The sequence below is a fragment of the Perca flavescens genome, chromosome 15 (assembly GCF_004354835.1).
Source record: "Perca flavescens isolate YP-PL-M2 chromosome 15, PFLA_1.0, whole genome shotgun sequence".
NCBI lineage: Eukaryota > Metazoa > Chordata > Actinopteri > Perciformes > Percidae > Perca > Perca flavescens.
This window is the reverse complement of record NC_041345.1, coordinates 34,746,146-34,772,462: the sequence shown is the minus strand read 5'-3', so window position 1 is coordinate 34,772,462 and position 26,317 is coordinate 34,746,146. Positions and strand designations below refer to the sequence as shown.

Genomic DNA, 26,317 nt, shown 5'->3' with positions numbered 1-26,317 from the left:
AACTCCTTTCCAACATAACAACAGAATTACACATCTTACTCCGTTAAAACTCCTTTAGAACCCAACATAACAACAGAATATAGTCCAACACATCTTACTCCGTACACGTTAAAACTCCTTTAGAACCCAACATAACAACAGAATATAGTCCAACACATCTTACTCTGTACACGTTAAAACTCCTTTAGAACCCAACATAACAACAGAATATATCCAACACATCTTACTCCTTACACGTTAAAACTCCTTTAGAACCCAACATAACAACAGAATATAGTCCAACACATCTTACTCCGTATGACAACGTTAAAACTCCTTTAGAACCCAACATAACAACAGAATATAGTCCAACACATCTTACTCCTTACACGTTAAAACTCCTTTAGAACCCAACATAACAACAGAATATAGTCCAACACATCTTACTCCGTTACGTTAAAACTCCTTTAGAACCCAACATAACAACAGAATATAGTCCAACACACATCTTACTCCTTTAGAACCCAACATAACAACAGAATTAAACTCCTTTAGAACCCACTCCATAACAACATAACAACAGAATATAGTCCAACACATCTTACTCCATTACACGTTAAAACTCCTTTAGAACCCAACATAATAACAGAATATAGTCCAACACATCTTACTCATAACAACACGTTAAAACTCCTTTAGAACCCAACATAACAACAGAATATAGTCCAACACATCTTACTCCGTACACGTTAAAACTCCTTTAGAACCCAACATAACAAGAATATAGTCCAACACATCTTACTCTTAAAACTCCTTTAGAACCCAACATAACAACAGAATATAGTCCAACACATCTTACTCCTACACGAATTAAACTCCTTTAGAACCCAACATAACAACAGAATATCCAACACATCAACACATCTTAAAACTCCTTTCCAACATAACAACAGACGTTAAAACTCCTTTAGAACCCAACATAGAACAACAGAATATAGTCCAACACATCTTACTCCTCCGTTACACGTTAAAACTCCTTTAGAACCCAACATAACAACAGAATATAGTCCAACACATCTTACTCCTTACACGTTAAAACTCCTTTAGAACCCAACATAACAACAGAATATAGTCCAACACATCTTACTCCATTATACACGTTAAAACTCCTTTAGAACCCAACATAACAACAGAATATAGTCCAACACATCTTACTTACACGTTAAAACTCCTTTAGAACCCAACATAACAACAGAATATAGTCCAACACATCTTACTCCTCCAACATAACAACAGAATATAGTTAAAACTCCTTTAGAACCCAACATAACAACAGAATATAGTCCAAAAATTCTTACTCCGTTCACGTTAAAACTCCTTTAGAACCCAACATAACAACAGAATATAGTCCAACACATCTTACTCCGTACACGTTAAAACTCCTTTAGAACCCAACATAACAACAGAATATAGTCCAACACATCTTACTCCATACACGTTAAAACTCCTTTAGAACCCAACATAACAGAATATAGTCCAACACATCTTACTCCGTACACGTTAAAACTCCTTTAGAACCCAACATAACAACAGAATATAGTCCAACACATCTTACTCCGTACACGTTAAAACTCCTTTAGAACCCAACATAACAACAGAATATAGTCCAACACATCTTACTCCGTACACGTTAAAACTCCTTTAGAACCCAACATAACAACAGAATATAGTCCAACACATCATCTTAAAACTCCTTAGAACCCAACATAACAACAGAATATAGTCCAACACATCTTAAACTCCGTTTAGACTCCTTTAGAACCCAACATAACAACAGAATATAGTCCAAACACATCGTTAAAACTCCTTTAGAACCCAACATAACAACAGAATATAGTCCAACACATCTTACTTTACGTTAAAACCTTTAGAACCCAACATAACAACAGAATATAGTCCAACACATCTTACTCCATACGTTAAAACTCCTTTAGAACCCAACATAACAACAGAATATAGTCCAACACATCTTACTCTGTACACGTTAAAACTCCTTTAGAACCCAACATAACAACAGAATATAGTCCAACACATCTTACTCAACATATAACAGAATATTAAAACTCCTTTAGAACCCAACATAACAACAGAATATAGTCCAACACATCTTACTCCTTACACGTTAAAACTCCTTTAGAACCCAACATAACAACAGAATATAGTCCAACACATCTTACTCCCGTACACGTTAAAACTCCTTTAGAACCCAACATAACAACAGAATATAGTCACAACACATCTTACTCCATAACAGAACGTTAAAACTCCTTTAGAACCCAACATAACAACAGAATATAGTCCAACACATCTTACTCCGTACACGTTAAAACTCCTTTAGAACCCAACATAACAACAGAATATAGTCCAACACATCATCTTACTCCTTTAGAACCCAACATAACAACAGAATATAGTTAAAACTCCTTTAGAACCCAACATAACAACAGAATATAGTCCAACACATCTTACTCCGTACACGTTAAAACTCCTTTAGAACCCAACATAACAACAGAATAGAATCCAAGTCCAACACATCTTACTCCTTTAGAACCCAACATAACAACAGAATATTAAAACTCCTTTAAAACTCCTTTAGAACCAACATAACAACAGAATATAGTCCAACACATCTTACTCCATATACATTAAAACTCCTTTAGAACCCAACATAACAGAATATAGTCCAACACATCTTACTCCGTACACGTTAGTACTCCTTTAGAACCCAACATGACAACAGAATATAGTCCAACACATCTTACTCCGTACACGTTAAAACTCCTTTAGAACCCAACATAACAACAGAATATAGTCCAACACATCTTACTCCGTACACGTTAAAACTCCTTTAGAACCCAACATAACAACAGAATATAGTCCAACACATCTTACTCCATTACACGTTAAAACTCCTTTAGAACCCAACATAACAACAGAATATAGTCCAACACATCTTACTCCATTACACGTTAAACTCCTTTAGAACCCAACATAACAACAGAATATAGTCCAACACAACACATCTTTAGAACCCAACATAACAACAGAATATAGTCCAACACATCTTACTCCGTACACGTTAAAACTCCTTTAGAACCCAACATAACAACAGAATATAGTCCAACACATCTTACTCTGTACACGTTAAAACTCCTTTAGAACCCAACATAACCCAATATAACAACAGAATATAGTCCAACAACATATAGTCCAACACATCTTATTACACGTTAAAACTCCTTTAGAACCCAACATAACAACAGAATATAGTCCAACACATCTTACTCCGTACACGTTAAAACTCCTTTAGAACCCAACATAACAGAATATAGTCCAACACATCAGAATATAGTCCTTTAGAACCCAACATAACAACAGAATATAGTCCAACACATCTTACTCCATCACGTTAAAACTCCTTTAGAACCCAACATAACAACAGAATATAGTCCAACACATCTTACTCCGTACACGTTAAAACTCCTTTAGAACCCAACATAACAACAGAATATAGTCCAACACATCTTAGTCCGTACACGTTAGTACTCCTTTAGAACCCAACATAACAACAGAATATAGTCCAACACATCTTACTCCGTACACGTTAAAACTCCTTTAGAACCCAACATAACAACAGAATATAGTCACAACACATCTTACTCCAACATACAACAGAATAAAACTCCTTTAGAACCCAACATAACAACATAACAGAATATAGTCCAACAACGTTAAAACTCCTTTAGAATCTTAACAACAGAATATAGTCCAACACATCTTACTCCGTACGTTAAAACTCCTTTAGAACCCAACATAACAACAGAATATAGTCCAACACATCTTACTCCGTACACGTTAAAACTCCTTTAGACCCAACATAACAACAGAATATAGTCCAACACATCTTACTCCGTACACGTTAAAACTCCTTTAGAACCCAACATAACAACAGAATATAGTCCAACACATCTTACTCCGTTACGTTAAAACTCCTTTAGAACCCAACATAACAACAGAATATAGTCCAACACACATTACGTTAAACTCCTTTAGAACCCAACATAACAACAGAATATAGTCCAACACATCTTACTCCGTACACGTTAAAACTCCTTTAGAACCCAACATAACAACAGAATATAGTCCAACACATCCTTTAAAACTCCTTTAGAACCCAACATAACAACAGAATATAGTCCAACACATCTTACTCCCATTACGTTAAAACTCCTTTAGAACCAACATAACAACAGAATATACAACAGAATATAAAACTCCTTTAGAACCCAACATAACAACAGAATATAGTCCAACACATCTTACTCCATTACCGTTAAAACTCCTTTAGAACCCAACATAACAACAGAATATAGTCCAACACATCTTACTCTGTACACGTTAAAACTCCTTTAGAACCCAACATAACAACAGAATATAGTCCAACACATCTTACTTTACGCGTTAAAACTCCTTTAGAACCCAACAACATAACAACAGAATATAGTCCAACACATCTTACTCCGTACACGTTAAAACTCCTTTAGAACCCAACATAACAACAGAATATAGTCCAAACATCTTATCTTACTCCTTTAGAACCCAACATAACAGAATATAGTCCAAAAACTCCTTTACTCCTTTTTAACCCAACATAACAACAGAATATAGTCCAACACATCTTACTCCATTACGTTAAAACTCCTTTAGAACCCAACATAACAACAGAATATAGTCCAACACATCTTACTCCGTACACGTTAAAACTCCTTTAGAACCCAACATAACAACAGAATATAGTCCAACACATCTTACTCCATCTTACACGTTAAAACTCCTTTAGAACCCAACATAACAACAGAATATAGTCCAACAACGTTAAAACTCCTTTAGAACCCAACATAACAACAGAATATAGTCCAACACATCTTACTCCATACACGTTAAAACTCCTTTAGAACCCAACATAACAACAGAATATAGTCCAACACATCTTACTCCGTACACGTTAAAACTCCTTTAGAACCCAACATAACAACAGAATATAGTCCAACACATCTTACTCCTTACACGTTAAAACTCCTTTAGAACCCAACATAACAACAGAATATAATCCAACACATCTTACTCCATATACATTAAAACTCCCTTAGAACCCAACATAACAAGAGAATAGTCCAACACATCTTAGTCCATTACACGTTAGTACTCCTTTAGAACCCAACATAACAACAGAATATAGTCCAACACATCTTACTCCGTACACGTTAAAACTCCTTTAGAACCCAACATAACAACAGAATATAGTCCAACACATCTTACTCCGTACACGTTAAAACTCCTTTAGAACCCAACATAACAACAGAATATAGTCCAACACAACGTTAAAACTCCTTTAGAACCCAACATAACAACAGAATATAGTCCAACACATCTTACTCCATTACACGTTAAAACTCCTTTAGAACCCAACATAACAACAGAATATAGTACAACACATCTTACTCCGTACACGTTAAAACTCCTTTAGAACCCAACATAACAACAGAATATAGTCCAACACATCTTACTCCGTACACGTTAAAACTCCTTTAGAACCCAACATAACAACAGAATATAGTCAACACATCTTACTCCTCCGTTAAAACTCCTTTAGAACCCAACGTTAGTACTCCTTTAGAACCCAACATAACAACAGAATATAGTCCAACACATCTTACTCCGTCTTAAAACTCCTTTAGAACCCAACATAACAACAGAATATAGTCCAACACATCTTACTCCGTACACGTTAACCTCCTTTATAACAGAATATAGTCCAACACATCTTACTCCTTACACGTTAGTACTCCTTTAGAACCCAACATAACAACAGAATATAGTCCAACACATCTTACTCCAATTAAAACTCCTTTAGAACCCAACATAACAGAATATAGTCCTTTAGAACCCAACAGAACAACAGAATATAGTCCAACACATCTTACTCCAACATAACAGAATATACGTTAGTACTCCTTTAGAACCCAACATAACAACAGAATATAGTCCAACACATCTTACGTTAAACTCCTTTAGAACCCAACATAACAACAGAATATAGTCCAACACATCTTATTAAAACTTTCCAGAATATAGTCCAACACATCTTTAGAACCCAACCCAACAACAGAATATAGTCCAACACATCTTACTCCTTACACGTTAGTACTCCTTTAGAACCCAACATAACAACAGAATATAGTCCAACACATCTTACTTACACGTTAAAACTCCTTTAGAACCCAACATAACACGTTAGTACTCCTTTAGAACCCAACATGACAAAAGAATATAGTCCAACACATCTTACTCCGTACACATTAAAACTCCTTTAGAACCCAACATAACAGAATATAGTCCAACACATCTTACTCCATACACTTTTTTTTTCAGAGCTGGTTATGGCTTTTGGTTTAGAAATGAAGATCTTATGCTGCGTTTCCGTCACGTAAGACATTTGGAAAAAGTTTGGCTTTAAAGGTCCAATATGTAATATTTGTACTGTAATAAATCCAAAAATGACACCAGTGCCTTATCAGATATTAAGGAAACATGTTAAACTGAAATCCTATCTTTTCTGACAACAATGCTAATGTCAGTATTTTTTATTTTTGAAATTTACATTCCGTGACGGAATTTATGTTTATGTTTTGTTCTGTGTGTTGTTATCAACGGCCCAGTTTGACAGGCAGGCCTGGTTGCCAGATATACCTGTAAAAACGTAAACCCAGCGCGCTACAGCTGTAACGGTAGTACAGCCATGAAAGCAGCACACAAACTAACAGGATCAACGGAGATAGATTCTACATGACATAAAAAAAGATGTTTCTAACAGTTGCATGACCAGAGACGTAACAACCCCCTGGTAAATATTGGAGATGTATTTGAAAGATGGAGACAGCTTACATCCCAAAAGGACGCGGAGTTGGCTTATTTTCTCCTGAACAGGTAAGCATTAGCTTCAGGCTAATTTATCACAGCTACGAGGGATGGGCATTTTTTTGTCATTTCAACATTTGTGTACTCACATTGAATTATATAGCTAGAGTACCCGAGTTGGTTACTTGCAAAAACAATTGAGACGTAGCCAGTAAAGTGATCCCGACTGGTCCTGGCTAACGCCGCCATGCTAAGCCTGCTAACGTTACCGGAGGAAGCAGCCCATGGCTGTTTACAACGTGTAGTTCAGCGGCTCGAGCCAACAACGGTGAGTTATTTTAAGCCACGAGAGGGGGGCTGTAAATCGGAAAGAGAGGACTGTGAGTTTGCAGTTTGTTTAGCGATTGTTGCCGTAATTCTAAGCCAATGAAGTGTGTTTCGTCGGCAAGGTAGTGGTATTTTTAGCGTTTCGTATTGTAATTCTAAGCCGAGGAAGTGTGCCTGACTGGCGTGTGGAGAGGACAGTGAGGTTGTTGTGTTTTTAGCGGTTCATACTGTAATTTTAAGCCGAAAAAGTGTGTCTGTCAGTTGGTTACAGAGCTCTGCGTGAGCACAGGCTTTTATGACTGTCAATATAGCCAGCATCTAACGTTAGCTACTCCGCTGTGCTGTGGAGTAATGTCTGGCTATGTGAGACTAGCATCTAACGTTAGCTACTCCGCTGTGCTGTGGAGTAATGTCTGGCTATGTGAGAAAAGCATCTAGCAACGTTGTTGTGAATGCTGCGGTCTCAGCCTGGCAACCTCCGTGAACTTCGAGTCTGGGCAGGAGGGGGCGGGGGAAACGACTCTCCAGTATTTTGAATCGGTAGTGCAGTAACTATTTTAACCACTAGCTGCCAGTATTACACACAATATTACATATTGCACCTTTAAACACTGCGGGTTGCTTTGCAGTCTGCACCAATAATGCAAAAAAAGTGTCAAAAGCATTTTAAAAAAGCGATAAAACCTCGAAAAAAGTGTCAAAAACCTCAATAGCAGCCACATCAATGCCGAAAAAACCCGGACAAAACGTTAAGCACAAAAAAGTTGATACAAATATATGGGAAGATGATATTTTTACGTTTTCTTTTAAAGATTATTTGAAGGGGTCTTTTGCTAAACATCATCCACACTGCTATGTTTCTCATTAAAAAGGAATATCTTTGAAAATACATATGAATTCTTATTTAGTTTGGATGTTTGATCCGTTGCGTTCACATATCATCACATTTGACTTTATTTCAATCAACTTTACAGAAACAGAATCAATAGTTGGAAATCTGAAACCAAGGATTATTTTATTTAATTATTGGAACACAAACACCTGAGAGAAAGACAGACAGTCACAGCCCTTAAATTAAGAATTACTATCATGTTGGACAAATTATAGACAAAAACAACAAGAGTCTTGCAGAGTTCTCCCAACATCTTCACAGTAATTAAAAGGAAACGTTTAAAAGTTAGGGGATAAACTTCTTTGTTTTCTTTCTGTACGGTACATATGAAGATACAGTTAGCAGCTACTTAGCTTAGCATAAAGACTGGAAACAAGGGAAACAGCCTAACCTGAAACTGTACCTGGAGAAGAGTGTCTAAATAAGCAGAGATGAGTCTGTCGCCCCCCCTAACCCATTTGTCCCAGCATCAGTGGCGGCGCACTCTAGTGGTTGTAGTAGTTCTGACCTATAGGTTTGTAGTGGCGGCGCCCTCTAGTGGTCATAGTAGTTCTGACGGGAGGTAAACAACGCCATGACGTGTTACGTACACGAGGCAAGCGAGCGGATTCATTTGATTTTTACAGGAAAGAGTTAAAATATTCAGCTTCGTAAGGAGCCATTTCTTCAATGTGCCAAATAACTTAGTGCACTATGAGTTTCCTTAACTGTCATGACTAACTGACTAACTGTCACTAACCCCCACCCCCTCCCCCTACCATCTTGTCTGTGATTGTCTGGAACGCGGTTTGTCTTATTTTGGTGCACAGCCTGTGCCCCTAGTGTTTGTTTGAGGTTTATGACCCCTGTGTTGTCTCCAGAGACCGGGCTTTTTGACAGTGTGTTCAGGGGGCAGGCAGCTAGCGGATCAAGGAGAGATGCCTACCATTTGAGATAAAAATGAAATCTCCCTGAAACCATGCAGGAACTCAAAGTGCACCTTTAAATCCTATGTACCATAATAACTAGCATGCTACCTATCCAGCTAACGCTAGCTATCCAAAATATCAAGTAAAATACGTTTCTCTAACATGTTTTCAAAAGTGGAGGAAAAGCTGGAACCTTCAAACTGAACTCTGGCTTTTAAAACTAGGGCTGGGTATCGCCAATGGTTTCCTAAATCAATTCTGATTCCCCATGGTTTCTTTTTAGTATGTTTCTGATTGGATATCAGTCAGGTTAGGGGGAACTTTAGTACGTTTCTGATTGGATATCAGTCAGGTTAGGGGAACTTTAGTACGTTTCTGATTGGATATCAGTCAGGTTAAGGGAACTTCATTTACAAAACCAGTTTATCTTGGATATAAAAGAGATTCTCAGAGAGAGGGTGCTCTGTGTTTGTTTCTTTCAAACTTCTGTTCATCCGGTTTACTTCACACTTAGCGGGCGTGTTGCTGGCCACCCAGTATCGCAGTTTTGGTGCAGTTTCAACACGCAACTTATTTAACATTAATGAACTGTGAAACTGAGGTGATTGCAGCTGTTGTACGTCAGTACGATAACGTTGAGACAGCCGTACTTAAACACTGACCGTTAGCAATGAAGGATCAACACGCAATATCGCTGATGAAAGAGACCATAACGTCTTGTCCAAGCAAGAAGTTGTGTGGTCATTTCTGTTTTATAAAAATGGAATCAAAAAAAGTATTGGTAGCAGAGTAACAGTATTGGTATTATTACGGATATCTAAAGTTTTTGAATGATACCCAGCCCTACATGTCACAAGTCTCTTTATAAACTCAGGAATGAGCGGCCGGACCGGCCATCAAACCAAGGAACAGAGAAGATGAGATTACAACACACACCCACACCCACACACACACACACACACACACACACACACACACACACACACACACACACACACACACACACACACACACACACACACAGAGGGAGTGGGACTTCATTCTGCGGCTGCAGCTAAGGATTAGTAGAAAGAGCACTGAACCAGACTCAGAGATAATTGTTCCCATCAATCACTTAGACCCAAAAACATGTTGGAAAACAGAGTCCAGGTTGGGACCAAGGTTTACCCCTGGTGTCGACACTGCTGCCCACATTTGGAAACACTGCTGCGTCTTTTTGGTTTGAAAACTCAGGGGTTGCTTTGCAAAGATAAAAGAGAATGAAGTCACACAGCCTCTGTAAGTGTCAGTCGGTTCGGTCCGATTTAGTCTGGTTCACTTTGGTTTGGTCGACCTCTCAGACGTTGGGTCGGATAGCAGCGTAGTTCTTGATAACTCCAGAGAATCTGATGGTTTTAACTTCGGGGTTTCTGGGTTTGAAGTCCTGCCAAAGATACTCCGGAGACAAAACCTTGCTGGGTTTGTTGATCCACATGTACCTGAACACACAGAAGACAGGAAGTACAGTCAGGAGACAGGACGTACAGTCAGTTAATTAAATGAAATAATAATATGAATCTATAAATTAATAATATAAGCTGTCCTACCTGTTGAGGTGACTCTCTTCCTGCCAGGCGGCCTCAATGCCATTCTTGGCGTCCTCCTCGAAGTTGGAGCGGCAGGTATTGGCGAGCAGGAAAACTTCCTGCAGGAGGCCTCCGAATGCCCCCCCGCAGTAGTAGAAGTCACCCTCGCCGTGAGCCACGTAGGCTCTGGACTCCGGCCGACGCTCGTACGGGAACTTGCCGCGATCATCCAGGTAGTAACCTGAATATACAAGACACAATCAAATGTTTATGAAATATGTAAAAATTATTTTAAAAAAACACACAAATTGAATCTACATTTTTTTTAACCCGCCTGTTGTCCTTGGGTCAAATTTGACCCATTATCAAAAAGTTTCTATATCAGAAATTTAGATCCTCACGCTCCTCACAGGTAAAATAAATGATCCGTCCACTGCTTTCATTGAATATGGTAGTTTTATTTAATTTAATAGCATTTGGAGAGAAAAAGATAAAAGAACGTTGAAAAAAGTGTCAACATTTTTTGAAAAAGATTCAATAAATGTGGGAAGAAAAAACACAAAAACGTCAAAAGGCGCAGAAAAAAATCGACAAAGACGTCGGGAAAAGTGAAAGAATGTTGAAAAAAAATTGACAAAAACCTCGGGGTTTAAGCGGCAAAAGTGTTGAAAAAGACGACTAAAGCAAAACACAAAGCTGCATGGTCGACGGGAAGACAACACAAGCATTAAATAAAACAATTATAAAGCACATATATAAGAACATAAAAAATATGTACAATGTATACAATATGTGAAACATTAAAAAATATAGAAAAATTAAATATGAAAAACTGAAAAAAGAAAAGGCTCACCTGGGTGTATGACGGCGACCAGTCCGCCCAGCGACTCGGTCCCCCAGCGGCTGTGGAACTGCGAGTCCACGTCCAGACAGAAAATGTAGTCACTATGTTTACGGAGCTGCTCTTCTATCAGCTTCTGGATCAGCTCCATCCTTCGGGCGGAGATCTCCTGCCAACGATTCGAGCTGGGCACTGAACGCACCGTCAGCTGCAGCGGGGAGAAGAACAAGCAGCAGGGATCAAACCACCGAACATCAACACGCAGCGGGGATCAAACCACCGAACAACAACACGCAGCGGGAATCAAAATACCGAACATCAACACACAGCAGGGATCAAACCACCGAACATCAACACACAGCAGGGATCAAACCACCGAACAACAACACACAGCGGGAATCAAACCAGCGAACATCAACACACAGCAGGAATCAAACCACCAAATAACAACACGCAGAAGGAATCAAACCACCAAATAACAAGACACAGCAGGGATCAAACCACCGAACAACAACACGCAGCGGGAATCAAACCACCAAACAACAACAAACAGCGGGAATCAAACCACCGAACAACAACACGCAGCAGGGATCAAACCACCGAACATCAACACGCAGCAGAGATCAAACCACCGAACATCAACACGCAGCAGAGATCAAACCACCGAACATAAACACGCAGCAGGGATCAAACCACCGAACATCAACACGCAGCAGAGATCAAACCACCGAACATAAACACGCAGCAGGGATCAAACCACCGAACATCAACACGCAGCAGAGATCAAACCACCGAACATAAACACGCAGCAGGGATCAAACCACCGAACAACAACACGCAGAAGAAATCAAACCACCGAACATCAACACGCAGCAGGAATCAAACCACTGAACATCAACACGCAGCACGGATCAAACCTTTGGACATCAAGACGCAGCAAGAATTGAACCACCAAACATCAACACGCAGCGGGAATCAAACCACCAAACAACAACACGCAGCGGGAATCAAACCACCAAACATCAACACGCAGTAGGGATCACACCACCGAACATCAACACGCAGCAGGGATCAAACCACCAAATAACAGCACGCAGCGTGAATCAAACAACCGAACAACAACACGCAGCAGGGATCAAACCACCGAACATCAAAACGCAGCAGGGATCAAACCACCGAACATCAACACGCAGCAGGGATCAAACCTCCGAACATCAAGACACCGCAGGAATTGAACCACCAAACAACAACACGCAGCAGGAATCAAACCACCGAACATCAACACGCAGCAGGAATCAAACCACCGAACATCAACACGCAGCAGGAATCAAACCACCGAATAACAACACGCACAAGGAATCAAACCACCGAACATCAACACGCAGCAGGAATCAAACCACCGAACATCAACACGCAGCAGGGATCAAACCTCCGAACATCAAGACGCAGCAGGAATTGAACCACCAAACAACAACACGCAGCAGGAATCAAACCAACAAATAACAAGACACCGCAGGAATCAAACCACCGAACAACAACACGCAGCAGGGTTCAAACCACCGAACATCAACACGCAGCAGGAATCAAACCACCGAACATCAACACGCAGCAGGAATCAAACCACCGAACAACAACACGCACAAGGAATCAAACCACCGAACATCAACACGCAGCAGGAATCAAACCACCGAACATCAACACACAGCAGGGATCAAACCACCGAACATAAACACACAGCAGGGATCAAACCACCAAATAACAACATATAGCAGGAACCAAACCACCAAATAACAACACACAGCAGGAATCAAACCACCGAACATCAACAAACAGCGGGAATCAAACCACCGAACAACAACACGCAGCAGGGATCAAACCACCGAACATCAACACGCAGCAGAGATCAAACCACCGAACATAAACACGCAGCAGGGATCAAACCACCGAACAACAACACGCAGCAGCAATCAAACCACCGAACATCAACACAGAGCAGGAATCAAACCACCAAACAACAACATGCAGCAGCAATCAAACCACCGAACATCAACACAGAGCAGGAATCAAACCACCGAACAACAACACGCAGCACGGATCAAACCACCGAACATCAACACGCAACAGGGATCAAACCACCGAACATCAACATTCAACAGGGATCAAACCACCGAACATCAACACGCAGCAGGGATCAAACCACCGAACAACAACACGCAGAAGGAATCAAACCACCGAACATCAACACGCAGCAGGAATTAAACCACCAAACAACAACACGCAGCAGGAATCAAACCACCAAACAACAACACGCAGCAGGAATCAAACCACCGAACATCAACACGCAGTAGGGATCACACCACCAAACATCAACACGCAGCAGGGATCAAACCACCAAATAACAGCACGCAGCGTGAATCAAACAACCGAACAACAACACGCAGCAGGGATCAAACCACCGAACATCAAAACGCAGCAGGGATCAAACCACCGAACATCAACACGCAGCAGGGATCAAACCTCCGAACATCAAGACGCAGCAGGAATTGAACCACCAAACAACAACACGCAGCAGGAATCAAACCAACAAATAACAAGACACCGCAGGAATCAAACCACCGAACAACAACACGCAGCAGGGTTCAAACCACCGAACATCAACACGCAGCAGGAATCAAACCACCGAACATCAACACGCAGCAGGAATCAAACCACCGAACAACAACACGCACAAGGAATCAAACCACCGAACATCAACACGCAGCAGGAATCAAACCACCGAACATCAACACACAGCAGGGATCAAACCACCGAACATAAACACACAGCTGGGATCAAACCACCAAATAACAACATATAGCAGGAACCAAACCACCAAATAACAACACACAGCAGGAATCAAACCACCGAACATCAACAAACAGCGGGAATCAAACCACCGAACAACAACACGCAGCAGGGATCAAACCACCGAACATCAACACGCATCAGAGATCAAACCACCGAACATAAACACGCAGCAGGGATCAAACCACCGAACAACAACACGCAGCAGGGATCAAACCACCGAACATCAACACGCAGCAGGAATCAAACCACTGAACATCAACACGCAGCACGGATCAAACCTTCGGACATCAAGACGCAGCAAGAATTGAACCACCAAACAACACGCAGCAGGAATCAAACCACCAAATAACAAGAGACCGCAGGAATCAAACCACCGAACAACAACACGCAGCAGGGATCAAACCACCGAACATCAACACGCAGCAGGAATCAAACCACCGAACAACAACACGCAGCAGGGATCAAACCACCGAACATCAACACGCAGCAGGGATCAAACCACCGAACATCAACACGCAGCAGGGATCAAACCACCGAACATCAACACGCAGCAGGAATTGAACAACCAAACAACAACACGCAGCGGGAATCAAACCACCAAACAACAACACGCAGCGGGAATCAAACCACCAAACATCAACACGCAGCGTGAATCAAACCAACGAACATCAACACAGAGTCGGAATCAAACCACCAAACAACAACACGCAGCAGGAATTGAACCACCAAACAACAACACGCAGCAGGAATTGAACAACAAACAACAACATGCAGCAGGGATCAAACCACCGAACATCAAAACGCAGCAGGGATCAAACCACCGAACATCAACACGCAGCAGGGATCAAACCTCCTAACATCAAGACGCAGCAGGAATTGAACCACCAAACAACAACACGCAGCAGGAATCAAACCAACAAATAACAAGACACCGCAGGAATCAAACCACCGAACAACAACACGCAGCAGGGTTCAAACCACCGAACATCAACACGCAGCAGGAATCAAACCACCGAACATCAACACGCAGCAGGAATCAAACCACCGAACAACAACACGCACAAGGAATCAAACCACCGAACATCAACACGCAGCAGGAATCAAACCACCGAACATCAACACACAGCAGGGATCAAACCACCGAACATAAACACACAGCAGGGATCAAACCACCAAATAACAACATATAGCAGGAACCAAACCACCAAATAACAACACACAGCAGGAATCAAACCACCGAACATCAACACGCAGCAGGAATCAAACCACCGACCAACAACACACAGCAGGGATCAAACCACCGAACATCAAAACGCAGCAGGGATCAAACCACTGAACATCAACACGCAGCAGGGATCAAACCTCCGAACATAAAGACGCAGCAGGAATTGAACCACCAAACAACAACACGCAGCAGGAATCAAACCAACAAATAACAAGACACCGCAGGAATCAAACCACCGAACAACAACACGCAGCAGGGTTCAAACCACCAAACATCAACACGCAGCAGGAATCAAACCACCGAACATCAACACGCAGCAGGAATCAAACCACCGAACAACAACACGCACAAGGAATCAAACCACCGAACATCAACACGCAGCAGGAATCAAACCACCGAACATCAACACACAGCAGGGATCAAACCACCGAACATAAACACACAGCAGGGATCAAACCACCAAATAACAACATATAGCAGGAACCAAACCACCAAATAGCAACACACAGCAGGAATCAAACCACCGAACATCAACACGCAGCAGGGATCAAACCACCGACCAACAACACGCAGCAGGGATCAAACCACCGACCAACAACACGCAGCAGGGATCAAACCACCGACCAACAACACGCAGCAGGGATCAAACCACCGAATAACAACACGCAGCAGGAATCAAACCACCGACCAACAACACGCAGCAGGGATCAAACCACCGAATATCAACACAGAGCAGGGATCAAACCACCGAACATCAACACGCAGCGGGAATTAAACCACCGAACATCAACACGCAGCAGGAATCAAACCACCGAACAATATAAGATGGAAGAGTCTCCCTGTATCATTTCTTGGCAGAATCAACCTTATTAAGAGGACAGTCCTCCCAAAAATACCATATCCCACATCAATGCCGTTTATGAATCTAACTACAAGTGACATGGGATTCTTCCTGGATTTCCCCACGGAAGAATGAAACGTTGCTTCCGTCGATGTTTAATGTGCCTTTGTTTCTGGCTGCTTGCAGGATTTTCTGCTTGTCAGTGTAGCCGTGCAACCTTATCAGGACTGCTTTCCGCCTTCCAAAACATTTGTATTTTGTTGCATTCCCACAAACAATGCAGCCTGGTACCTACATGAGATTTACATTTGGTACAATTTGGTGAGGCTCTAGTTGTATACTTACTATAGATATATGGTGATATGTAGACCTGATGCAAAATATTATATTGCAGCTCTTTATATTTGTTACAAATCGAAATTTTGGAGGCCAATCGCACTCTCTCATAGCCTTGTGAGACCGTCCTGATCTCGCGAGCTCCAGTTTTCCACTCACAGATCAGTCTGGCATCTTGAGGCAGAGAAAATTTGGAGCCGTTAGCCAAACGACCGGGCCAATCAGTGTTGGTTTTGAGGTGGTTAGGTGGTGATAGACCGATGGTTTATCCAATCAGCTAACCAGTATTATCAGCCAGCGGTAGCCCTAATTCTGTTAGCCGCTCGCTAATGCTTTTTTTCTCTTGGATCCTTCTTTTGGAATATGGTCCGTGAACCTGAAATGGTGCCTTTTATTCCTAAATTCTCGTTACACAAATGGCAAATATCCTTTACCGACATGTTGCTTGCATGCTGAGCTAACGAGCTATGCTTTGCCTGCAGCAGCAGGGGCGGGCTTGTGGTTGTATTTTCATACGCTTCGTGGATCTGATTGGTTGATTTGGCCTGTCTATCACCAACATAGGTGATAGACAGATGGTTCATCCAATCAAATAACCAGTATTCCGCCCCTTCCCAAAAGTTCTCCAACGGAAAGTTCCCAGATGGATATGCCGAGCAAATGCGAAGCAATCCGTCTGGCGGAGTCAGGTTAACTCTCTTATCCCACTCATTATCTATCGCACAATTCAGCAAAGTACACCATAATGTTCTTAAACCTGTAAGTTTACTTAGGTTAAAACTTAACATCTCATAATAGAACTTAGATAGGAAATGCTTGTGCTGCTTATAATTAAGGAGAAGAGATCAAAGAGTCTAACAACACCTGCTTTTTGCCAAGGCGAAAAATTTGGGCCCATTCCTCTTAGACCCAGCGACCGTACATTTTCTTGGAGAATGAATACAACTCTGCTTATGGATGACAAAGATGACTTACAAGGCTTATATGAGGGGTATGATTATATCATATACAAGCCAGAAAAAAAGAGCGAGCTGCCAAACAACTTGAGATAGAAAATAAAATAAAATAGCTAGAGAAAGCCTACTATATAACAAAGTCAGATCAGCCTTACATAATCTGGTAACAAAGAAGGCAGACATGGACAGCCTATTCACTAAAAAATTCTTTTTTGAATCCGCTAACAAACCAAATCGCCTTTTAGCACAGCTAGCAAAGAATGCTCCCGCAAAGTCATACATATCAGCCATTGTTGATGAAAATCATCAAAGACAAATTGATAACCGTCAAATTAATGAAAGCTTTAAAAGATTTTATGCAACTTTATATAGTTCAGAGATTGATATAAAGAGACTCAAGGCAGGGGACTTTTTAGATCATTTACGTATTCCACATTTAACAGAGGAACAGTCAAACTTTTTGGAATCTCCTATTTCCATTTTGGAAATAGATGAAGCTATCTCCTCACTTCAATCAGGAAAATGTCCCTGAGAGGATGGCTTTTCAGTTGAGTTCTATAAAATGATGAAAGGTAAACTTGATAACCTGCTCCTAAGGGTTTTTAATTAATCATTTGAGGACTCCAAACTTCCTGAATCTATGTATAGAGCCAATATAACATTAATAGCAAAGAAAAATAGAAGCCCAGAGTTATGCTGCTCATATAGACCCATTAGCCACCTCAATATGGACAACAAAATACTCTCTAAGATACTGGCTTTCAGGTTAGAGAAGGTTGTAACCTCAATTGTGGATGCAGACCAGACTGGATTTATTAAGGGTCTAAACTCTTACCATAACACAAGATGTCTATTTCATATCATTCATTACCTTAACACTTTGAAGACGCCGGGTGTTATTGTTTCTATGGACGCTGAAAAGGTGTTTGATAGAATTGAGTGGGAATATATGTTTGATGTTATGAAGAGATTTTGTTTTGGCTCATGTTTTATGGGCTGGATCAGACTGCTATATAAGGAACCTAAAGCTTCAGTTCTGACTAATGGTCTGCTGTCCACTCCCTTTAAAGTGACAAGAGGCACGGCTCAAGGAAGCCCGCTGTCTCCTGTTTTTTTCTCCGTTTTTTTTCTCCGTTGGCTATCAGGCAAAACCCAGATATTCAGGGTGTAACGTTTGGCTCGAAACAACATAAAATTCTTTTGTATGCTGATGATATCCTTATGACACTAACAAACCCTTCTAAATCACTAGCAGCCTTGACTAAATGTATTAAAGAATGTGGCCCAATATCTGGATATAAAGTAAATTTTGATAAGTCAGAAATATTGACTTTGGACAATGACAAATACTGAACCAGACTACATTCAGCCCTTCCGTTGGGCTACATCTGGGTTTAAGTATTTAGGAATTAAGGTCACCCCCCAAATTAACCAGCTATACCCAGAAAATATTAACCCCTTGGTTAAAAGTCTCAAAGAAATGTTGATAAGATGGAACAGTCTCCCAGTATCATTTCTTGGCAGAATCAACCTTATTAAGATGACAGTCCTCCCAAAAATACTATATCCCATATCAATGCTGTTTATGAATCTAACTACAAGTGACATTAAAATTATAAACAAAGCAATGTCAGACTTTATTTGGAATGGCAGGGAGCCTAAAATTAAATTACTGGTATTACATCTTCCTAAAGAGCAAGGTGGATGGGGCTTACCAAATATAGAATACTATATACTATATACAAGCCAGGATTATCTCTTCGTGGTTGAATGAGTGTTCAGACTCCTCTTGGTTTGATATAGAGGCAGTGGTTTGTAAACCCTTCTCTCCTGTGAACTTGCTTGGTAAAAGCCAGAAAGAACTGCCACACAGCGCTAAAAACAACCTTCTGATAACAAATGTATTGTGGGCTTGGAGAAAACTTCCTAAAATATTTCATAATACTCAGCCTTTCAATATTATCACAAACCTGACGCATAATCCTAAGCTTTCGCCACATGGAATGGGCCCAAATTTTACACCTTGGCAAAAAGCAGGTGTTGTTAGACTCCTTGAACTCTTTGAGAATGGAAGATTCAAAACATTTGAATCACTGAAAGCTCAGTTTCAAACAAAGATTTCTACAAAGATTTACAGGTCAGGCACTTTGTGTATAAGAAGAACAACTCACTGGAAACCCCACATAGTTCTCATCCAGTAGACAGATTTCTCCTTAATTATAAGCAGCACAAGCATTTCCTATCTAAGTTCTATTATGAGATGTTAAGTTTTAACCTAAGCAAACTTACAGGTTTAAGAACATTATGGTGTACTTTGTTGAATTGTGCGATAGATAATGAGTGGGATAAGAGAGTGCGATTGGCCTCCAAAATTTCGATTTGTAACAAATATAAAGAGCTGCAATATAATATTTTGCATCAGGTCTACATATCACCATATATCTATAGTAAGTATACAACTGGAGCCTCACCAAATTTTCCCAAATGTAGGTACCAGGCTGCATTGTTTGTGGGAATGCAACAAAATACAAATGTTTTGGAAGGCGGTATGCACAGATGTCAGTACAGCAATAGGTCAGCAGGTATCAGCAGAACCACTTATTTGCTTGCTTGGGAAGGTTCCTGTCTCTCTTAAAAAAGAAGTCACTTTTAATGCTAGCTAGGAAAGCCATAATGATCTAGGTGGGTCAATGATGACCCTCCTACTGTTTCCATGTGGAAATCTCTTATTTCAGAGGCTGTGACTTTGGAAAAACTTGGACACTACATCAAGAAAAGACCTCATATCTTTTTGCATAAATGGAAGAAAGCACTGGCACTTCTGGGGATGGACTATAATCTGGATTTGAATGGACAGACAATATAATGGACAGTTGACGCATTTCTGTTTACTACACAAACCGGTCTTGTAGCGCTGATGTTTATTTGTTTGTGCTTTTTTCTGTCAAAAAAAAACTATAAATAAAAAAAATAAATAAATAAAAAAACCAGTGGCAATGCCTAAACGGTGCCTGAACCAAGACTTTAAAAAAAGAAGAGCACAAAACGACTGTCGGCACCATTAAAGCATAACTCTCGCCAAAATGCAACCTGGGCTCTTTTTGTGAATGTCAAAATCACTATTTTACACTAAGAAGGCTTGACACAACATGAGACTTTGATCCAAGGAAACAGTTTTTTTGTGTGGAAAGCTTTTATTAAGCAATTGTAGGAAGGCATTCAGAAATGTCAACAGATGAGACATCAGCGCATGGGGCAACAAGCATTCTGTTAAAATGTTCAATGTGTTAACCTTTCCTGATTGGTTTGTTTCTGACCGTGGTCAAAAAACCAGAGGAGACTCGTTACTCCAAGGCCGACGTTATAACATGAAAAATCCTGTTTCCGGTGAGACAATGAATGAACTTGGCTTTCAGTCTGGGGTTTATTTCGGACACCACACACACTGTGAAGCTACAAAACTTAAACTTATTCCACTAACTCTGCTCTGGTTGCATACACCACGTCTGCTTCCTCTTTCTCAGCCCACTTTACACACACACACACACACACACACACACACACACACACACACACACACACACACACACACACACACACACACACACACACACACACACACACACACACAAAGCTGTCTTAAAGGAGCCGCAAAACCATTTTACAACAAATGCCTTATCACGCTGACTTGACCGAGCCCGACCCGAAACCGACCATCATTTCTAAATATCTGTCTAAACCCGGCCCGGCCCATTGGGTACCGTCTGGACCCATCGGGACCTGTCAGGCTCGGTTAGGGTATCCATGCCTTAAATTTATATGGAATAGGGCTTTGACTCCGAACTTCGTTATTCGAATATAATTTGAATATAATTTGAATATTAACAAAAGTAATGAAATTCAAACGAATATTAGACAGCTCTTACGACTTACGTAGGCTACGGTGAAAGATCTGAACTTCCTGTCAAAAGCATACTGTTTGTGTTTAATCCAGGGTCTGACTTTTAATAATATTAACAATTTTTATAATTGTGTTTTTCTTCTGAAAACACTGTCTGTCAATTGACATTATAGACTGATACACTGCCCTCTGCTGGACAGAACATATACAACTTAAGTTTGATAAAAATATAGGTCTTACTGAAGGCATTTAATGGTCAACATATTATTAATAAATATTGGAATATTAATATTAATAAACAAACAAACTTTGAATATGATTTTTGGACAAAAGTCAAAGCCCTAATATGGAACTAATGTTGCATTCGGAGATCAACTATTTTTGACTGGCTAGCTCCAGTTCTCCTCCCAGATCAGTCTGGCATCTTGAGACAGAGAAAATTTGGAGCCGTTAGCCAAACGACCGGGCCAATCAGCGTTGGTTTTGAGGTGGGTTAGGTGGTGATAGACAGATGGTTTATCCAATCAGCTAACCAGTATTTTCAGACAGCGGTAGCCGCTCGCTAATGCTTTTTTTCTCTTGTATTCTTCTTTTGGAATATGGTCCGTGAACCTGAAATGGTGTCTTTTATTCCTAAATTCTCGTTACACAAACGGCAAATATCCTTTACCGACATGTTTGCATGCTGAGCTAACGAGCTATGCTTTGCCTGCAGCAGCAGGGGCGGGCTTGTGGTTGTATTTTCATACGCTTCGTGGATCTGATTGGTTGATTTGGCCCGTCTATCACCAACATAGGTGATAGACAGATGGTTCATCCAATCAGCTAACCAGTATTTCCGCCCCTTCCCAAAAGTTCTCCAACGGAAGGTTCGCAGATGGATATGCCGAGCAAATGTGAAGCAATCCATCTGGAGGAGTCAGGTTAGTTAAAACCTGTCTTTTTAGTAAACTCTATGTACACAAACAATGTTGTCAATGCTAGAGTTCAAGTGGAAAGCCCCTGGTGATACTTCGAGCAAAGTCTCATGTTGTGTCAAGCCTTCTTAGCGTTTTAGAAATTGAAGCTATCATAGCAGTGCCCCTAGCACTCCCATTCAAAAGGCCATTTGACGAAAAAAAAAAACGAGAATACGGTCAATCTTAAAAGGGACGTTTCTGTCCTAAATATGCTTTTAAACAAAAGTCTGACTCGGGTACATTCACAAAAAGACCCTAGGTTGCATTTTGGCGAGAGTTACACTTTAAAGAGAGGTTGTTTACTGCCACCTGCCCCCAAGTGTAACATTAGCTAGAGTCACGTGCAGTGATGCTTCTGTTGCCTGTAACGTTTCTGACCACTAGAGGGCAGTGCAGGAAGTTAAGAGGCACCGAAATCTGCGTTGTCATTGGGTTTAGTAGACACCGGCCGTTTAGGAACCGGGACATATTGGCACAGTTTCTGAACCCAACCCTACTGTTGGTCAAACAAACAAGACATTTAAAGATGTCAATTTGGACTCTGAAAACCAGGAAATTTTTCTATGTTTTCAGAAATTTTTTGTTAATAACATTCAAATCTATTAATCCCAAAAATAATCTGCAGATTAATGAATAACAATAACTTTTTGCAGCTGAAGTTCAAATCAGCAGAGGAGATTATTATTTTTTGTCCTTGACTGAATCATTATCATATTGGCACCAAGTTTTGATACCAACTGTGGAAAGAAACCAGGACTCAGTTTACCTGTCTGCCGGGGGCCATGTTGACTTTGGGCACCTCCTTCGGACGGTCGGTGAACACGTAAATGTGCACGTTGAAGCTGACAAAGAAGTGCTTCTCTGCTGTCTCCAGGAAGTTCTTCAGGAACATGATGTACCTGTGCAGAAGGATCAAAGGTCAGACAGGAGCGCTGCGTTCAGGCTGGCGTGGAAACCCCGGTGCGGTGATGTCATCTTACTTTCCGACAGCAAACACGGTGACTGCGATGTTGATTTTCTTTTGCTTGTAGATGCTGTCGAGGAGAACTGGGTTAAAGGTTCCCTCCCAGACGATCGGAGCCAGCCAGGGCGTCACGGCCACCACGTCCGTACGGCTGCCAAACAAATCCGTTAACAAAGTCACACGGTTAACACGGAGTCACACCATTAACACACACAGTCCCACCGTTAACACACAGAGTCACACTGTTAACACAGAGTCCCCCCGTTAACACAGAGAGGGCCTGATTTACTAACACTGGCGCAGTTTGCGCTGCGTCTGTTTATGCGAGTTCTGTAATAGCGCACGCTATGCTTCCACATTTTGCGTAGTATTTATCAACCCTGACACCCATCAGCCAATCAGCGTCTTTCTCCGCCCACTATACCGTAAATTGCGCTGTAGCGAAGCGGTACTTGTGCTATGATAGGGCTGAGTGCAGACTGTGATATTCCCACTGCTGATGCTAGGACTGTTTAAATGATCCTGATGCCAGTATCTGTAATGTAGCGAGGAGTTTAACAACTGCTGGAATGGGATGTGAACGCTGAGTCGGAGATTCAATGTCATCTTTGATTTCTTCCAGTAACTCTAATATTGCACGGCTGCTTGATCTGTAACGCTAAATGAAGTTGTGTTCACTGACAAAGTGTGATTCTTATGTTAAAAATATTTTCAGCCTCGCCTATGTCTTCGTCTTGCTCAGATTACTGTTGCCATTTCACCAGCGGCATAAAGGTCTACGAGGAAACTCGACTGCGGCAGGTTCAGACCTGCTTTTAAGAGGCGGAGAATTTCCCCCGCAGAATAGAGACGCGCTCTTACTGGCAGTCTTTGTAAATACCACGGAATATATAATTAGGCGCACTTTGCGCTTATCCTCCCACCTTTTTTGGTGGAACTCCCACTTTCCCCACGACCCTCCCACGAACGCATATTGAAAGCACAACTTGTCTCTTCTCGCTCATGTGGAGGACAATCTGCCATTTTACCCAGGTGCCCCCTGTTTGTAAATAGCCCGCATCGGTTACGTCTGTCTTTGCGACCAAATAGCGCCTGGAAACAGGCGCAAACGGCTTGATAAATCTAGCCCAGAGTCCCCCCGTTAACACAGAGTCACACCGTTAACACACAGAGTCCCCCCGTTAACACACAGAGTCACACCGTTAACACAAAGTTACATCGTTAACACACAGAGTCCCCCCGTTAACACACAGAGTCACACCATTAACACACAGAGTCACACCATTAACACACAGAGTCACACCATTAACACACAGAGTCACACCATTAACACACAGAGTCACACCATTAACACACAGAGTCACACCGTTAACACAGAGTCCCCCCGTTAACACAGAGTCACACCGTTAACACACAGAGTCCCCCCGTTAACACACAGAGTCACACCGTTAACACAAAGTTACACCGTTAACACACAGAGTCCCCCCGTTAACATACAGAGTCACACCATTAACACACAGAGTCACACCATTAACACACAGAGTCACACCATTAACACACAGAGTCACACCATTAACACACAGAGTCACACCATTAACACACAGAGTCACACCGTTAACACAGAGTCCCCCCGTTAACACAGAGTCACACCATTAACACACAGAGTCACACCGTTAACACAAAGTTACACCGTTAACACACAGAGTCCCCCCGTTAACACACAGAGTCACACCATTAACACACAGAGTCACACCATTAACACACAGAGTCCCACCGTTAACACACAGAGTCACACCATTAACACACAGAGTCACACCATTAACACACAGAGTCACACCATTAACACACAGAGTCCCACCATTAACACACAGAGTCCCACCGTTAACACAGAGTCCCACCGTTAACACAGAGTCCCACCGTTAACACAGAGTTACCCCATTAACACAGAGTCACACCGTTAACACAGAGTCACACCATTAACACAGAGTCACACCGTAAGGTTTGGTCCGTCATTTGTGACTTTCCCTGTTTACAGTAATCATGTGACAACATATGCACATTGACCATGTGATCACTTGCCAAGAAAATATGAAAGGATTTTAAACTTGAAACCGTTAGAAACAGTGAGACACTCACCCCTTTACGATGCTTGGCTGGCTGTACTGCAGACTGAAACACAAACAGTTTCCTCATCAGAACGCTGTCAGCGCTGGTAACACTGTTAGCACCATTAGCACCGTTAGCTCTGCCATCACCACTGTGACACATTCGTTCTGTTCTAGTTGGCAGGTGAAAACCGTGCTCCCCCTGCTAACCACTAGCTAACCGTTAGCACAACCATTGTTTTGTACTCACTGTGCAGTGTCCGCCAGGCTCCTGTCACAAATCACGTTTATTTGAATAGGTACAACTACTAAGACAATGTACAGCATCACAGCATTTATAGCTATTGCTAACCTACTCAGAGTTCAGTTCTAGTTCTCTTGCATGTTTTTATTTGGTTACAAAAGGTCTGTCTGTCTGTGTGTCTGTCTGTCTGTCTCTTTGCCCGTCTGCCTCTCTGTCCGTCCGTCCGTCTGTCTGTAAATGTGATGAAGATAAAGATACTCACTGGTCAGGAGTTTTCAGGTGGAACACATAATCAGTAGGGATGACATCAGGAACTCTACACACACAGACAGACAATATCGGACTAAATCAGTCTCTAGTACCAGAGTAAATCAGTCTTCATTATCATTGTTGTTGTTCCTCCCAGCAGCCACCAGGTGTCAGCGGTCAGCTGACTGTACTTATATATG

General features: G+C 41.3%; 1 protein-coding gene across 3 annotated transcripts in view; it reads right to left on the bottom strand.

The window, feature by feature from the left end:
* Nucleotides 1-8,280: 8,280 nt before the first annotated feature.
* LOC114570339 (globoside alpha-1,3-N-acetylgalactosaminyltransferase 1) overlaps nucleotides 8,281-26,317 on the bottom strand; it is a 34,594-nt gene continuing 16,557 nt past the window's right edge. For 2 of the 3 annotated variants that reach the window (XM_028600623.1, XM_028600622.1), the window contains exons 5-12: nucleotides 26,131-26,184; nucleotides 25,875-25,895; nucleotides 25,656-25,688; nucleotides 23,536-23,670; nucleotides 23,322-23,454; nucleotides 11,503-11,698; nucleotides 10,671-10,890; nucleotides 8,281-10,562 (exon numbers count right to left, since the gene is read on the bottom strand). In XM_028600623.1, the coding sequence (XP_028456424.1) occupies nucleotides 10,421-10,562; nucleotides 10,671-10,890; nucleotides 11,503-11,698; nucleotides 23,322-23,454; nucleotides 23,536-23,670; nucleotides 25,656-25,688; nucleotides 25,875-25,895; nucleotides 26,131-26,184 (934 nt within the window). In that variant the 3' untranslated portion in view covers nucleotides 8,281-10,420. The remainder of the gene's footprint in view (nucleotides 10,563-10,670; nucleotides 10,891-11,502; nucleotides 11,699-23,321; nucleotides 23,455-23,535; nucleotides 23,671-25,655; nucleotides 25,689-25,874; nucleotides 25,896-26,130; nucleotides 26,185-26,317) is intronic. The other variant, XM_028600624.1, reaches the window with a different exon arrangement.